The 16,571-nt window shown below is 39.7% G+C and overlaps 2 protein-coding genes across 3 annotated transcripts; one reads left to right on the top strand and one right to left on the bottom strand.

Annotated features, from left to right (window-relative positions):
- Positions 1-189: 189 nt before the first annotated feature.
- aldob (aldolase b, fructose-bisphosphate) lies at positions 190-4,140 on the top strand. The gene is made up of 9 exons (XM_027002097.2): positions 190-298; positions 970-1,082; positions 1,364-1,575; positions 2,001-2,055; positions 2,200-2,360; positions 2,776-2,859; positions 2,971-3,145; positions 3,235-3,434; positions 3,765-4,140. The coding sequence occupies exons 2-9, from the start codon at positions 971-973 to the stop codon at positions 3,858-3,860; spliced, it is 1,095 nt and encodes a 364-aa protein (XP_026857898.2). The 5' UTR covers positions 190-298; position 970; the 3' UTR covers positions 3,861-4,140.
- Positions 4,141-7,787: 3,647 nt separating this feature from the next.
- Positions 7,788-16,238, bottom strand: maea (macrophage erythroblast attacher, E3 ubiquitin ligase). Of its 2 annotated transcripts, none has more exons than XM_027002146.2 (9): positions 16,132-16,238; positions 11,559-11,744; positions 11,153-11,356; positions 10,661-10,783; positions 10,371-10,447; positions 10,141-10,249; positions 9,863-9,996; positions 9,498-9,693; positions 7,788-9,378 (listed from the first exon to the last, which is right to left on the bottom strand). In XM_027002146.2, the coding sequence occupies exons 1-9, from the start codon at positions 16,198-16,200 to the stop codon at positions 9,283-9,285; spliced, it is 1,194 nt and encodes a 397-aa protein (XP_026857947.2). In that variant the 5' UTR covers positions 16,201-16,238; the 3' UTR covers positions 7,788-9,282. The 2 variants fall into 2 exon arrangements, with proteins under 2 accessions (XP_026857947.2, XP_026857948.2); XM_027002147.2 differs by lacking the exon at positions 16,132-16,238 and adding an exon at positions 15,722-15,798.
- Positions 16,239-16,571: the final 333 nt, after the last annotated feature.

Below are 16,571 nucleotides of genomic sequence, written 5' to 3'. Positions count from 1 at the left end.
CTACAAATATATAAAAATAAATCGTGCATTTTTAACAAACACATCTACTGGTTTAGGCATTTTCCTCCTGGACCCAGGCTTGTGTTCGTGCTGACGCCCCCCGTCTATATCCTGACCAATAGCTTCACTGCGATCAGCGCACGCCTGTTCTACGACTTTTTTGCCCAACCTCCACCGCAGCGAGAAATAAATACCACTTTGTGAGAGTTCCTCATCGCGGCTATAGTGTTAAATCACGGGAACAGCTTCCTTTAATCATCTCGCATTTCCAGCGGTACACATCTAGACCACCGAACAAGTAAGGATCGTTACCGACTTACACTGCACTATAATAGCTGCTTGTTGTTAAACTTAAGAGAACCACTTAACGTTTAAGGTTAGTTTATTTGTGAGCCATATCATAACCGATGTATCATCACAAAATAGACAATATTGGAGTGAAATGTTACTGCTTTTTCCCTATTTGTCTCGGCGTTTGTTGAACGTAATAGAATGATCTGTCGAACTACTACGTGAATTTCCGAGGCTTCCAGGACACGTGTCCATAGCCGAAGAGTCTTGCAAAGTTGTTCTTTGTTCTTACGAAATTAATCTTACAAACTTCAACTTTTGATCTCAGCTGGAACAACTATGTAAGGCCAGAGCAAACTACGCATAAATCGTTTATTAATGTTGCAATATGTATCGTCCAAGACTCTTGCTCGAGTAGAAACTTATCATAGAGCAACTTTTGCGCTTAGCCTTTAGACGACTTCTGTTCCAGAAAGTGTAGATCATTATTACTTGTTAATAGGGAGGAGCAAGTTTATCTGCTTCTTGACTTGCCACGTTAGGCCAAATATTTGCCGATCGCGCAAAAGACCATAGAGAACTGCTAAGTAACAGGAGATTCACACAAACAGCAATACATGCAAACATTTATTGCTCAATTCTATTAATTAAATTGACTCCATGTTCCCCTCTTTTCAGGATGACCCACCAGTACCCAGCCCTTTCTCCAGAGCAGAAGAAGGCGCTAGCAACAATTGCACAGCGTATAGTGGCTCCTGGAAAGGGTATCCTGGCTGCAGATGAATCCACAGGTCAGAGTTTTCAGTATCTCAGTTAAACAATTGTCATTCTCATTTGAGTTCATCATCATTTTGCATAAACAATGTCTAGCAAGAGTTTTTTAAAACAAATTTTTTGGCCTACTGACAATAAAGCAAACACAGTTTCAGTATCTTGGATTTCAGTCTATATTTTAAATAACAATTTTGTGATTATATTGCTTGTGTATATTTAATGACAACTTATTAATAACTTCTCATAGTAGGACCATAAGACAAATTTTAAATGATCATCCAAACATATCCTACTTCAGGCACCATGGGGAAACGTCTGCAGAAGATCAATGTGGAGAACACGGAGGAAAACCGCCGTACCTTCCGTGACCTCCTGTTCTCCGTTGATGCTTCTATTTCTGAGAGCGTGGGAGGAGTCATTTTCTTCCATGAGACTCTCTATCAGAAATCCAACACAAGTGTTCCATTCCCCAAGCTTGTGAAGGATAAGGGCATTGTAGTTGGCATCAAGGTAATGTTCCTATTTAAGAACAGAAATTATTCCAGTCCCATAAAAATGTCCATAATCAGGTTCTAAATACAAATCTAAATACAAAACTGCTTAGAGGGGTCACTAAGAACAAAAGTCTCTTCCTTACTATTCACACTTGCATGCTCAGAGAATACTTGATCAGCTCTTTCTTAAACAACAGGACAAAGTGCACCTTGCGCAATTCTTTCCACTCCTCATTCTACAGGCATGATGTTGCTTTAGTTTTACATATGCAACAGGTTAAACTGGTATTTTGGACAGACATTTGAGGGACTTTATTTCTACCCTTGTTTTTTCACACAAAGATTAACTATATTTTTGGATACACTAAACACATCCTAATACAGGTTTAACAGAAGTGATCGTATGATGTAGAGTATCATTTGCCTCTCGGCTCTTATCAGGTGGACAAAGGAACAGCAAGGCTGAATGGAACTGATGACGAGACAACCACACAGGGTAAATCTAACATGATTTGATGAAGCACAGTTGCATGTTCAAGTGTTCTGTTAGCACAACATTGTGTTGTTAGCACAATCAGGACTTTACCACCATATAAAGGCACTTGGATCTTGATAACCATTTTATCCCTGTCACACTCAGGACTGGATGGCCTGTCTGAACGCTGTGCTCAGTACAAAAAGGATGGTTGTGACTTTGCTAAGTGGCGCTGTGTGCTAAAGATCTCTGGCTGTTGCCCCTCTGCTCTTTCCATTGCGGAAAATGCTAATGTACTCGGCCGATATGCCAGCATCTGCCAACAGGTGATTCCCAAGCACACAAACTGGCTTTGTTCATCAAACACAAATGTCCAAGTGCTAAAATCAGTTATCATCTGTTGTTTGGTCATGAGACTGCACTGAGCAATTAGTGTTCACCTTTTGTGGGCAGCAGTGCACTCAGTGATGCCACATGGTCATTAGTTTGAAATGATGAGGGCAGGCATTATGCAGAACAGAGGAGCCATGTGCCAGCCTGTGCACCCCCGGATGCTGATTCAGCAGGTGATTCTACTTGATGTGACGGAGGGGGTGGAAGGGGAACTGACTTGCTGTTGGGAGAATGAGCTACATGAAAAGAATTGAGACCCGCTTGTATGGGTTTTAAAATATACCCCCTTTCAACATACTGTGTTCCAACACAATGCCTCACTTTTCTGTATCTTGTTCTTTCCCTTAGAATGGCTTGGTGCCTATTGTTGAGCCTGAGATTCTCCCAGATGGAGATCATGACCTGCAGCGCTGCCAGTATGTTACAGAGAAGGTGAGCTTGCTCCACGCTGACACTAAAAAAAGTAGATCAAAACAAACATTCCATGGTATAGAACTTCTGTAATCTTTTTTTTTTTTTTTTTTTTTTTTTTTGGTTCTTTAGGTCCTTGCTGCAGTGTACAAAGCACTCTCTGACCATCATGTGTACTTGGAGGGGACTCTGCTCAAGCCCAACATGGTCACAGCTGGACACTCCTGCACCAAGAAGTACACCCCAGAGGAGGTTGCCATGGCAACAGTCAGTGCGCTCAGACGTACTGTACCTGCTGCAGTACCAGGTGGCGGGGGAGACTTTTATTCATTTGTTTGTTTATTTATTCAGTGCTTTATTCCATGCTCACTGTGTACATCTTCATTTACCTCTCAGGCATCTGCTTCCTGTCGGGAGGCCAGAGTGAAGAGGAAGCTTCGCTCAACCTGAACGCCATCAACCAGACACCTCTGCACAAGCCCTGGAAACTCACCTTTTCCTACGGCCGTGCTCTCCAGGCTTCAGCCCTCGCTGCATGGAAAGGACGGGCAGAAAACAAGAAGGCTGCACAAGACGCCTTCTGCACCCGAGCCAAGGTGAGCATGCCCTCGAAAGTTGTCCAAATTGGTAACAACTACTTTAGGTCCAGAGTCGATGGCTTGTCTTCTTTAAAATCCCTAAACCTGTTCTATTTTTTATGTTTTTTTATGTTATGTTTTTATTGCTTTTTTACAATTTAATAGAATAAACAACCAACCAGACTCCAAGGCAGTGTATCTGCACTCCTACAATTTTAGAAGCATACAGGCAGCCTATGGGGAGTGGGCGGGGCCTCTACATGTAAAACAAAAGCTGTATGAAGCAGCAGATGCAGATCTGGCAAACTGATAACACACTTTTTTTTTTTTTTTACCCTCCCCCTGCAGATTAACGGTCTGGCATCTAAAGGCGAATACAAGCCCACAGGCCAGGCTGACCAGGCTGCCATGAAGTCCCTTTACACTGCCAGCTATAACTACTAGACCAAACATGCCACCAACTATGCCAGCTTTTACTGGACCATACTTAATGAAAGCTGTGTAAACAAAGTGACCAAAACATGTTCAAGATAACATGGTAATATTATCTTTAAAACTTTGCATGTGCAGAATTTTAATCTAGACTGTCCTGGACTAATGTGAAAATGACCAAATTCCTAAAATGCCATACCTGACTGAACTGGAAATGACTAACTTCAGACTGACCTTGCTTCACATGACTAAGTATCTTTTTTAATCTTGGAATAAATGAGAGGAAAATGCATGCACTGTCTGTTATCTTTAATCTTTTCTCTAGTATGTGTGAACCTTTTATCTGTCATTTATGGATTTTAAATACAGTTTATATAACAATAAATAATATTTGTATAAAGGTTACTCAAGTTAAAATGGTCGAGTCTGGGATCTCATGTGGAATGTATACCCATCTGCTGGTTGATGTGTAAATGTGGGTAAAGTTCTCTGTTTGCAGCTGGCTTCTGTCATAGGCAAGGCTTACTGTGCTGCTGGGTGGTGTTTATCGGTGAAGCGTGGGTGAAACAGCTTTAAGATGCTGGACAGGTTATTTATCCTAGCCTCATCCAAGGCAGTCCTTCCCCATAGATCTTTAACCTAACAGAGGAAGAACAGACAGCAGTAACAGTTGCTATGAAATACCCGTTAAACCATGCAATACAGTGAAACAGAGATGGGGGATGAAGATGTGTATTTTTCAGGTCTTTCTGTGTTTCTAAAAAAAGCAGTTGGTATGTGCTTGCTTGGCTCATACCAAAGGGACTGCTCCATACTCCAGTAGTATTGTCACCATGTATGGGTCTTTGTTCCTCACTGCAGTGTGCAAAGCCGTCCTTCCATTATAATCTCCATAGTCCATGTTCACACCAGCCAGATACCAAGCACGCAGAAGCTGATAGTCTGCAGTCTTGACTGCCCTGATCAGCAGAGAGACAAAGACCAAACTTATAGCATGATGGAAGCACTGAGAATGCTGAACAAAGAGAATGAGAGGAACTGACTTGATAAGATCCATGGCAATGCGCAGAGGCTCCAGGGTAATGGTTGCTCCCTTCAGCTTCAAGATTTTAATTATATTAAAGTGCCTGAAATATTCAATGCCATCGAGTACACACCAAAGCTCTTAATTACAATGAGTTCAAATTTTAATGTACCTGTTGGAATGTTTGCTACAACAACCCCTTTTAGGTAATCTATAGTACAGGGATTTAAGCAAACTTCTTACAATAAATTGTCTAATCACTTACGTGTTTTTGATGGCAAGTTGCAAGGGGGTGCAATCAAATCGGTTTCTTAGCTGAGTAGTTGCTCCTTTAGACATAAGGTACTTCACCATGTCAAACTTCCCATTCTGACAGGCATGATGAATTGCAGTAAAGCCATCATAATTCCCCACATTCACATCCATCTGAGAGAAAATATATGGGAATGAAATCTGGTACATTCTAAAGATTTTTCCAGCACTCCCCCATCCCTCCATTTGCATGGTAAAGGAATTGTGCAATGCACATCAGATAAAATTACAATAATTTACTTCCATTACACAATAACTTCAAAAGTGAGATCAATTGTGGTGGATACTAGGAGCACACCAAGGTCATTCTTGTGGCTATATTGTATTGTATTGGTTGACATCAAATTAAGAGGTAGCCATTTGAGGGCTTTCATTAAGTGCTCCAGAATGCTAAGATGAAGTTTTGCTCTTTTGGGCCATTGTGTGAAGTGCTCTGTTCAAACTGCAGGGAAGTAGTAGTACAATTTCAAGTGGGTAACCATATTTATTTCTTAACAAATGGACTGAACCAATGAACCGAAGTGGAATTGACACAACTGGTCAGACAATATTAAATCAATCCTTACGCTTGAACTAAAATGCTGTCTTCTCATTCTGAACACCAGCGAATAACGCAAGCATAGACAGTCTGTACCCCTTCTACCGCATTCACAATGCTTCATATGTTACAAATTAGGAAAAGAATATTTTCAAAACACAAAAAAATCAAGGGAAGATGGAGACTGAGAAAAAAGATGGGGATGTACAGGTTACCAAAATAAGCTCTTAGGCTATGATGATTCACTAAGAACAATATAACAGGACAGATCTTTCCACACAAAGAACAATGATCCTACCTGTTGCAGAATTTCCTGTAAGGAAACAAAGTCGTTGTTCTCCACACAGCCACAGGCAAACGAAGGCAGCAGCAAAGCCAAGGTTTCCCTTGCCTCCTGGTTTATGGATGATGGATGCATTTTAAATTTAAGCCTTGATCTAAAGTCAACTGAAAGAAGTTGAGCACCTTACCTCAGGTGTCTTTTTTCTTAACCATCTGAGAGCAAGGACTCTACCCAAGGAACACAGGAAATGCCAGTCACGGATTTTGATGCTCACGATTTTTATGCGTTTGGCAAATGATTGCACTTCTTGTGTGTCATTTGCTAAGGTACAGGATTCAACATAGGTGGGAAAAGTGAGAGAAGCACAATATGCAACATTTATATCATTATTTGAAATGCATTCTTCTTAGCTCAAAAACTTCCCTTCAGTGTACCTGCACCAGTTCATTTCCAATCATAGTATCCAAAGGCCAAAACCCAATGTAGTCAAACATGATTCCCCCAAATTGGATCAGATTTTTTTGGAAACTCGGAAGGCCAAAGCAGTCTTACAAGATAAATATTTGCTGCAGAATATTTCTGTTGTTCAGTTCAATCCTGTAAAAGCACATTTAACCCTCCTATTGTGTTCGGGTCAAATCTGACCAGTTTAACTTTTTTTTTTTTAAGTTAAAAAATGTCAAAATATTTCCTCAGAAACCTAGATAGCTAGGTTAGGTACATAGTTTCAAATTCTTGGCAACCTACATTAAGATTAAAGAGGCTCTTTGGCTACCCAGCTAACCTAGCTAGCAGTTTTCCCCCTTTTTGGTAGAAAAGTAATCTTTATAGCTAGTTAGCTCACTTGCAGTGAGTCAGAGTCTTCAATCACTATTCAACCTACTACGAGTAAAAGCTAAATTTATAATCAGAATGTAAGAAAAAGGCGTGCAAGGACATACAACTTACTTGCCATGGTTTACGATATATGGGGCCGTGTTATTAAATTAGCTAGCTAACAGTCCAGCTCCAGCTGGGTAAATAGCTAGCGTTAGCTAGATAACCGTCAAAGCTACTCTGCTCGCGATCAAAACGTTGTCTTTTTGTAGCAGTTTAAGTTTATTTGCCGTTATGAATTTGGATTTTTTTTACTTACTTATGTCAACATATTTTTATTATAACATAATAGCCTGCTTTTCATTTACCCCCATTTGAATCTAATAATCATTTACGGCATTTAGTCAACTCTCTTATCCAGAGCGATTTACAAAAGGGCTATAATTTACTCATAGAATACATCCTAGCCAGTAAAGCAGGGTAGAGTCCAATATACTAGAATACCGTAGAAATACAGGGATCAGTGCTGATGCCTAGAGGTACAAAATACATAACCTCTATCTTAGACAATGATAAGTGCAATAAACAATAAGTACTAGTTTGTTAGTCAGCATCAGTGTAATAAACAACCCTACAATAAATACTAGTTTCAGTTATATAGGAGTAGGGTCAGTGGTCATTTAAATATATTTTTTCGAATAGGTGGGTCTTCAGTCTGCATTTGAATAATAACCACCCAATTTCTGCCATCAAGTCACGGATCCATGATCATTGTTATTAATGCAACTTCCCCGTAATCCTGAATTGGAACTACATGTGACTAATAATTCTTCCTTTATCAGATCAAGCTACCAAGGTTGATTGTACAACTATTAAAAATGAAATGTTTTCCAAATCTTTTTTTAACCTTGTGTGACTGATGAATTAGTGTTTCACATAAATGTTTTTTTCCAGAGACAGACAGGATTTAATCAAATTAATTTTTTATTGGTGACTAGACATGAACAACTCAACTAGCCTAAGAATATACACATGCAGGAGAAGTATCTAGGTAGCTTTTCCACACTTACAATAAAATAGCACATTTGGAAGCAACTTGCCAATACAAAGGAAAAATTGTGGTGTGCTTAGAAAGTAGGGCCTGGGTGGTCATAGACTACCCATCAGTTACCCTGCAGTTGCTCCAGTGAAATCTGGGAAAAATTGAGACTTTAAAATAGAAAACGTTTGCTTGACCAATGATGCATTACATTTTATTATTTTGTTTTAAATTACCATGAAATAACTAACTATCTGAAGCACACACTTAAAATAACATTTGACAAGTGACTGATTAAAACCATGAACCACATCAGTCCCAAGCCCATGTAGCCCTTACTATTTAGACCTAACACAAAATAGGAAGACAGCCTATTTAGGGAAATCTGAAGTAACGGCCTTGTGAGGTATGAAGACATACTGCGTCACACCATATAGTGTACTGTATATGAAACGAATCTAACCTGAGATCCAGACACCACAGACCACTCTGGTAAATGAATGCATCTTTAATCCCAAATACACCACTAAATTTGGCATTAAGTCATGGATAGTGTCACAACCGATCATGTTTTGTGTGGTAACATATAGATTTCCTTACAAAGCAACCTTGAAAGTTTACACTGCTCACAATGTAATCCTGCTACACCTGACCTAACAGTATGAGTTTGGTCATGATGAGAATACAAGGCTTTATTTGATGTACTGCAAGTAATGCTGTTACCAATCACTGATACGTCTAACACAGCATGTAATGTAAAATGTCAGCTAACAACCCTTTACAGATAGCTACCCACAGATCATGATGTCCTTCTACACCTAGTTACACCAACCAAGAAATATGTGAGAAATATTGCCACTGATGCTACTATACTTTCTAACAGGCAACTGTATGGATGAGCAAGTTTGTTAAAATGTGCCAGTATTCAACATGTTAACAGATTTCACAGGTGCTTAAACAAGGCCTTAGAAAGGTATCCCAATTATGACCCTGTCACAATCTGTCTAAAAAGAGGGATGCAAAATGGTCACCCTTGATGAAAAACCAATGAATAGTCAGTTTTCTTAAACACATTTTAAAAAAGGAGAATCTCTCAGGTATATGATATGGAGTCATGTCCTTTTGTCCTCACCACACAACTATAAAGAACCCCAAAAAAAGTAAATGCCAAAATATCAACCTTGTGAAATGACAGATATTCTTCCCTATTTTTACCATTCAGTTGCACGGTAAAACCTCAAATTGATTCTAAACCTTTGCTTCGGTAAAGGTTTTGCAGGTCAGCAGAGGGCATGTTGTCAACTGAATTCAGTCTCATGGAATATGGGCTGGGGAATTGAGGCCCTTGAACTAGTCACCCTGGCATTCATCCAGCCCAGGGTGGTGTCATAAAGAACCAAGATCTACCGTCTGGAGGTCTCATCACATGATGTAGACCTTCTCAGCCTGGGAGAAATTGAAGACTTCTTTGGTTCTGGGGCACACTACTTTGTCATCTTGACGAATAGACAAGAGGGACTGCAAAAAGAAGCAAAAAGAATGAAAAAATATTAATTGCCCATGCATTTTACAAGCCCTCACAAGATGATTTGAGAAGGCTAGATAACCAGAAGGTCCTCCAACTGCGCTCTACTTACATTGTAGCCATAAACATAGCCATTAGGCAGCATCATGGGTGGATTGTTCTCATTCATGACCTCGCCTGAGATTTTACACACCAGACGGGAATTTGCACAGTGGGCCATGGGGAGAGGTTGGGCTAACTTGTTTAGTGACTTGCTGCATACAGGGCAGTCTGGGTTTTTCGATGTACCATCCTCTTTGTAACACTGCCTGTGACCCAATAGTTAAGGACAGGAACTAGCATCATTGGGCTGCTGGAAGAACTATTCACCTTAAAACAAACATGCAATTTTCAAGTGAATGATGTCAGTTCTCTCTGATGCCTGCTAAGTCACCTGAGACATGTTAGAGGCTATTGAAGCTGTTGCTGAAAGGATACGGGGTTTTGATGGCGGAAAGGCCAGCCTGGAGTGTGATGGTGAACACAGAATTGTTTCCCAGCTGGTGTAATCTGTAGTTGTCATATCTGAATTGCTGAATCAACATTTTCCAGCGGCCAGGATCCAGAAGGTCCTATAAGAAACAAGCAGCGCATTCCAAATGGTTTAAACCTCCCACCACTCTCAATGCCTAAAGACCATATTTTTCATTTGACTATAGATCTATATGGAAGTTCATTATTAGAAAAGGGCTACTTTGAGTGGTGTGAAACCTTGCCTTGTATGGGGAAATGTGGGTGTCAGACGGGAAAGCCAACATGCCCATCACCTGCCGAACCTCATCCAGCTGCCCACCTTCTGCTTGGCTGAAGTGTTTCCGTGCATGTCTACAGCAAATAAAGTTAATTTCAAAGTGCAGTGGATGCTTACTTCTTCTGTAAGGTCATGGGTAGTTCACAAAATAAACCTGTTAAGATGGATGTTTAACATTCCTGCGTGCTACTATACCTTACTGCATCCATGCGTTTGTTCTGTCGAATGAGCTCAATAAATTCCTGGATCCTCAAACTGAATTCCAAACAGCTCTGCATTATAAAATGCATTTACAATTTTACTGCATTTAAATATAACTTTACGAAACAGCTTACCCAATCCGTGATATGCACTTAACAGATCTTTACACTACTGAAGATGGATGAAAATGTATTGGCTTCAAGTCAAAATGAGTATATTGTAAGGAATGAAGGAAACATGGTAATCCTTCTAAATTCAAACCTACCAAGCCAGGAGAGGCTTACCTTCATTTTCCGCAAACGAGACTTGTTGTCATGGCACCAGGCCAGACAGGTCGATGTTTCCTGCCTTTCAAGGGATTCTTCCACTTCCTTTGCAGTAAGGAACATCTCAATATTGACCAAATCCTAGTAGAATAATATGTTCAGAGCAATGAACTGTCAATGGGAAGCAACCAACCCACCCACCAACTGCAAATAAAACCCTGAGTGAAAAATGAGCCACTAATTTAGTCTAATCAAACGGCTCTTTACACTTTGAGGTAATATTTTTAGAAACGCTTAAAATTCATAAGACTGCTCTTATTCAACCACCTCTTACACTGTAAGGACCCACTGTTGGGTCCAAAGTCTCATTCCTCACTCAAACTACAAAACTTTCATATTATGTTCAGTGTATTTAATAAAATATTGCTGTGATTATTGACATGCCATAGTAATAAGCCCAGTTTCTTAGGTGAGCCACCATTATGGGTACTGAGATGAGAGTGGTCCCACCTCGATGTCGCTCTGGCGCGCAAGCTTAACTGCAGTATTGTAATAACCGCAGCGCAGCAGATGTTCCACCATCATTCGGTCCATACGCTTCCTCTTCCACACGCTGACATTGGCCGGCTGGTCACTGCTGTGCTCTTTCAGATGCTCAATGCGTCGTTTGCATAGCTTGGCACTCTCATCCTCTGCCTGAATGGACTCAGCCGCCTTCAGAAGGGATCAGCCTATCAGAACTCTTCTCCACTCATAGCACTTTAATAGTTAGCTCCTTGCAAATATCTGATCAGCCTCACTGAGAAAGCACTAAAGGTGTACAGATTTAAATGTTTAGTTGATTTAAAAAAAAAATTTCTGGCTAGTGAAATTTTGTTTACCATATTAATAAGAAAAGTATGATCTTGGAGCTGACCTTCCTTTTGAGTGCACTTAGCTTTTCAACCACGCCATCCAGAAGTGAGACCACAGAATCCACTACTGGGAAGGAACTGCTGAGTGTCTTCTCCAGCTCGGCAACCACCATGGTCACGTGACTAGTCTCCCGGTCTATGTTCTTCTGAGCCGCACGGAAGCGTTTATTTAAGGTCTCATAAGGAACCTGTAGTGTACATGAAAATCTCATGAGTTTTGTACCCACCAAATATCATCCTAGAACCTACTTTGTGGTTACAAGAGCAATACGCAACTTTTTTTTCCCCTTTTGCTTGCCAGTTGTACATTGATGGCACACTGTAAGTCACATCATTTGTTACTTTAAAACATACAAACTTTTCATGTTTACTTGATAAGGAAGCCATTAACCCCAGCTCTCAGAGCACTGTGAGCCCCCACTAGGTATTCCACATTATTTACTGTCAAGAAAAATAAACAGGCATGATTTACCAATTATTTCTCCTTATTTTAAGACATATTAAGGTTATAGTTTACCATTGTTAAAGTACACTCAATCATTAAGTTATTAACCATAAGAGTTATTAATTTAGGAACTGAGGTCCTCAGTAAACTCACTGACAAAAACTATTCAATTTAAAACCTGACACTATACGGGGGTGTTTAAATCTATCAATATCCATTATAAAGTATAATTTATTTATCCCTACTATGATATTCTCAAGCTAGCCTACATTACATTATTTCAATGAGGTTAGGTTCCTGGGTTGTTATAGAAAACGACACCCATTTCTATGTAAAATTATAACTATTCTTATATTTTGGCTTTTTGAGACAATTATCATATATTAATTGTAACAGGCAGGAACAAATGAATTATCTTTAACAGATTTGCTGTAAAAATTTGTTCTTTGTTTAAGGCACCCTTTCGTTTACATGTGATTCAAGCATGTTTTACTGAAATGGATATCAGTGCTAGGAGCAATTTAAGCATGTTACAAGCATGCTTGCTAATGAGATAATTAACAGATCATCATACCAACATAAATATAGGTTAAAACATAAGAACTTGGAGGAAGATCTCGTGACTCAGCACCCATGGGTGGAACTGAAAGCCATCAGCTTCAGGTGGCAACTGCTGTAAGCAGTACCAGCCAGCTGAATACCATCTGCATCTGTCTCTCAGGAGTGGCACCAGCCATTGAAAGCCAACATCTGATGTGTTATGAAAATATGATCATGTTATCAAGACCATCAGAGTAATTAGCCTATTAAATCCACAAGAAAACTGGGCTTGTGCTGGTTATTGTTGCTTAACCTGTAAATAATATTTAGTAGTTAAAATTTAATAGAACATGGAAGATCTGGTGGTTGTCAGCACTAGTATGTGGAATTGAAAGTCAACACTCAAGAGCCACCATGAATGCCATCAGCATCTGCTTCTCAAGAGTGACACTGGCCACTGAACACCATCAGCATTTGCCTCTCAAAAGTAGAACCAACTGTTTAAGCCACTTGCCACTTGTGAACATGTGGAACTGACAGCCATTGGCATCGGCCTCTCAGGTCCATACACCATTAGTGGCACCAGTGGGCAGCTTTGCCATTCTGCAAGTGACTTTAAAAGTGGAGTGTTAGCTGAGTTGAACCAGTCTTTCACACACCACTTTAAATAACCCCTGTCATCGCGTATTCCCAAACACACAACCCTATATAACTACTTGCCAAATATGGAGAATCTCACATAGGCTAACTAGAGCATAAAACATATTTGTATCAACTTATCAATAGGCAACAAGAAGACTCATCACCCAGAAGTGGTCACAACTATTACTTAATCTACAACTACCTGGCAAAGGTTAAGCAGTCTTAATTTGTGGCAGTCTTTTACTTGTTTATACTGAGTTTCCGTAATACTCTGAATGATGCGTTTAACGAAAGCCATTTTTAAATTTTGCTAGTAGCCTACACTTTACCGTTTTCACGCCAGTTAGCTAATTCCTGGACGACCGAATTTAAATTAACCGCCAAAATCGGAGATTCACTTGTATAATTCTAATGTATTTTAACTAATACATGGGCCAATAGTTGGGATACATGTTAAGCAACAATAAATATGTAAATTAATACAAGGCCACTTTTCTCGTGGAATTAACAGGCCAATCACGTCGATGGTCCAGATAACACGGACACATTTTAATAAAACATCCTTTTAATGTTTCGTGGTTGGCGCCTGAAGCTGTTGGCTTTCAACTCAGCACGCCGATGGTGACAGTCACCAGATCTTCCTCCTAGCTCTTCTAGCTATATTACTACTAATGGTCATAGGATAAGCAACTATAAATAATAGGCTAATAAATGAAACCTGCACAAGCCTACTTTTCTCGTCGATTCAATTGCCCTGAGGGTGTCGATACTATGAACATACACTGATAACATCCTTTTGAATAATTCTTTTTTTTTTTTTACTTACTACGCTCTCGATAACTGCATACTATTATAGCCCATGTCCCTGAACGTCTGCTATAATCTAGGAACATTGGGTTAACTAGCCGACTGTTACCGTCACATAGCATTCCGCTAAAGTCAGAACTTAACAACGGTTGGGTACACACGTCCACCCAGTACAACAAAAACAAAAAGTTACATTTCCACAAATCCTTCAAATTACACTTCACTTTTAATAGGTGTGGAGTTGTGGTTAGCATAGCCGAGTGGCCGATGCTCACAAAGGGAGTTGTTTTTGGACACCTGTCGTTAGAGCCAAGTACCAAAATCAAGTGGCCCTCGCGATACGTGCTATTTCCGGATGGTAGAGCGGCCACTTCCTGCTGCCACTTGCCAAAGAGAAACCTTGCTGTGCTTATTTAATATTCTCAATCTCGACAGTCCAGTCTAATTAAGTAGGCTAAATGACAAAGATCCTTGTTTCAGGTCATAATGTAAAATATTGATGCAGAAAGCACCAACTCAGCACAATTTCATATGAACGTGAATACTGAAAATGCAGTCTTTATCTTACATTAAAAAAATTAATTTTAGCTGTAAGGCTGTATTCCCTAATTAGGTCTATATCTTATTTAAATCGCTACTATAATATTTAACAAAAATTGTGACAACCTAATATTTAGGGTACTAATATCAAAACGCTAAATCTGGACAATAGCCTAATTTCATAACAATCATTCACCACACCTACACAATTGTAATACAAAGGCTAGGCTAACTAAATCAAAGTCACTGACTGTGATCAGGTAAAACTACCAGCCACATCATCGTCATCAATAGGTCCAACGAGGCTTTTAAAAAAATCCACACCCGATCCCATGTTTTCAACACAGGATGCAAATGATTGTTTTGTTGCCATCTTATACCTGGTCGCATGCAATGATGAATCTGTATCATTGAAATTCTGTTTGCGTGCACAGTACCAGAAAAAAATGACTGAAATCAATTTCCCGTGTTTAGCCTAAACACAAAGCATACGACTGAACTCAACATGTACAGTTTATACGACAATACGGAAATGCACACAAATCAGCGTTATACTTATAACTGTTAGATTCTACCAGTAGAAAAAACATGTGACGCAGAGAACAAAGGTGGTATGCCAGCCATCAAATATATTGCTATCAATATGTTCCGAAACGGAGAGGTTGTGTGTATGCATGAATTTCGTCCAATCTGATCAGTCACTGTTATGCATTTTAAGACATTTAACGCGATATACTCAACTGCGTGCACACATACCCTGTTCAGCTGAGCTGAGGCTCGCAAGCATGTGCATTCTTCCAGTGTGTATGACTAGTAGCTGCTAGATCTGTCTAAAACACTGCCTGCTTTGGCTTGGTAGCTAACGTTAACTAACGCCGGACACTGGTTGGTATCATCATAGACAATTAGCTAGATACCTATATACCCGACCACTCTTAAATGAATCCATGTGTATATGACTAGTGTTAGCTAGCTAGCTAAGTAACTAACCAGGCGACTAGCTAGATATGTGTTATGTGCTTGTGTTGATGGTAAGCTAACATTAGTTTACAGAGATATCTCCTCACTTCACAGCACATCTCACGTCATATTAGCTAGTAGCTAACTAGCCAACTGGCTACTTCTTGACAGCAATAGCAACCAGCGAGACACCATTTAGCTCTTCCAGCAGCGAGCTAAAACATCCATTACCTGCAGGGGGAGGCTAGCAGATGGTATAAGGACCGAAGGACCGATCTTAGTGTCATCCAATATCTCTGGATAAGACTTCTTACTAAGAAAAACAAGATAACAATACTAACTAACGTTTCTTGATGCTGCTAATCAGGCAACAAATAAACTGGGCCACTTTTCACCTTGGCGTACTTGTCAAACCCTTCAAAATATATTCAGCACTCATTTTCTCTGGCTTGTTTTGCTAACTTATTTAGCTTTAGCTAGCCAGCTAGTTGTCTGAATATACGCGAACACTTCTCGACTGAGGATCATTTTGTTGACACCTGTATTAACTAGATGAGTTAACACACAGGCAACATAGACCAACATGACCTATTTCGTCGGGCTGATCAGGGTGCTATAATGGGGGGAAAGCTACTACAAACCTTCAAAGTTGGATATTCTTGAACCTTAAGAGCCATAGATAGTTGAGCAGCTGTTTCTTGTACCGCCATCTTCGTTTTGGGAAAACACTTGGAAACTCTTGTTCAGCCGCCCTTACAGTAGTTTTCATTACAAACTGTTCTTTCCTGCCCCCTGTTGGAGCGGCAGACATATTTATTTTCTTTAAAACCCTAAAAGCAATCCCAAAGTTACATAAACCACTCAATTGTACCTGATATATTTTAAGCTATGTTTCCTTTTAATTAGAGTATAATTTTCAAAAATTTACAAAACAATTGTCTGCCTTGACAAAACATTATTCTTAATGACTAAATAGAATGTGTCAGTTGAATTTAAGTTATTGTATTTAGTTAAACCTTTGAAAGTATTTGTTATACGTATATATTTATGTATTTTGAAAGTGCAGAAATTTCTGTGTCGG

The sequence above is a fragment of the Electrophorus electricus genome, chromosome 12 (assembly GCF_013358815.1).
Source record: "Electrophorus electricus isolate fEleEle1 chromosome 12, fEleEle1.pri, whole genome shotgun sequence".
Lineage (NCBI taxonomy): Eukaryota > Metazoa > Chordata > Actinopteri > Gymnotiformes > Gymnotidae > Electrophorus > Electrophorus electricus.
The sequence above is the reverse complement of the archived record's forward strand: the minus strand, read 5'-3'. Positions and strand labels throughout refer to the sequence as shown.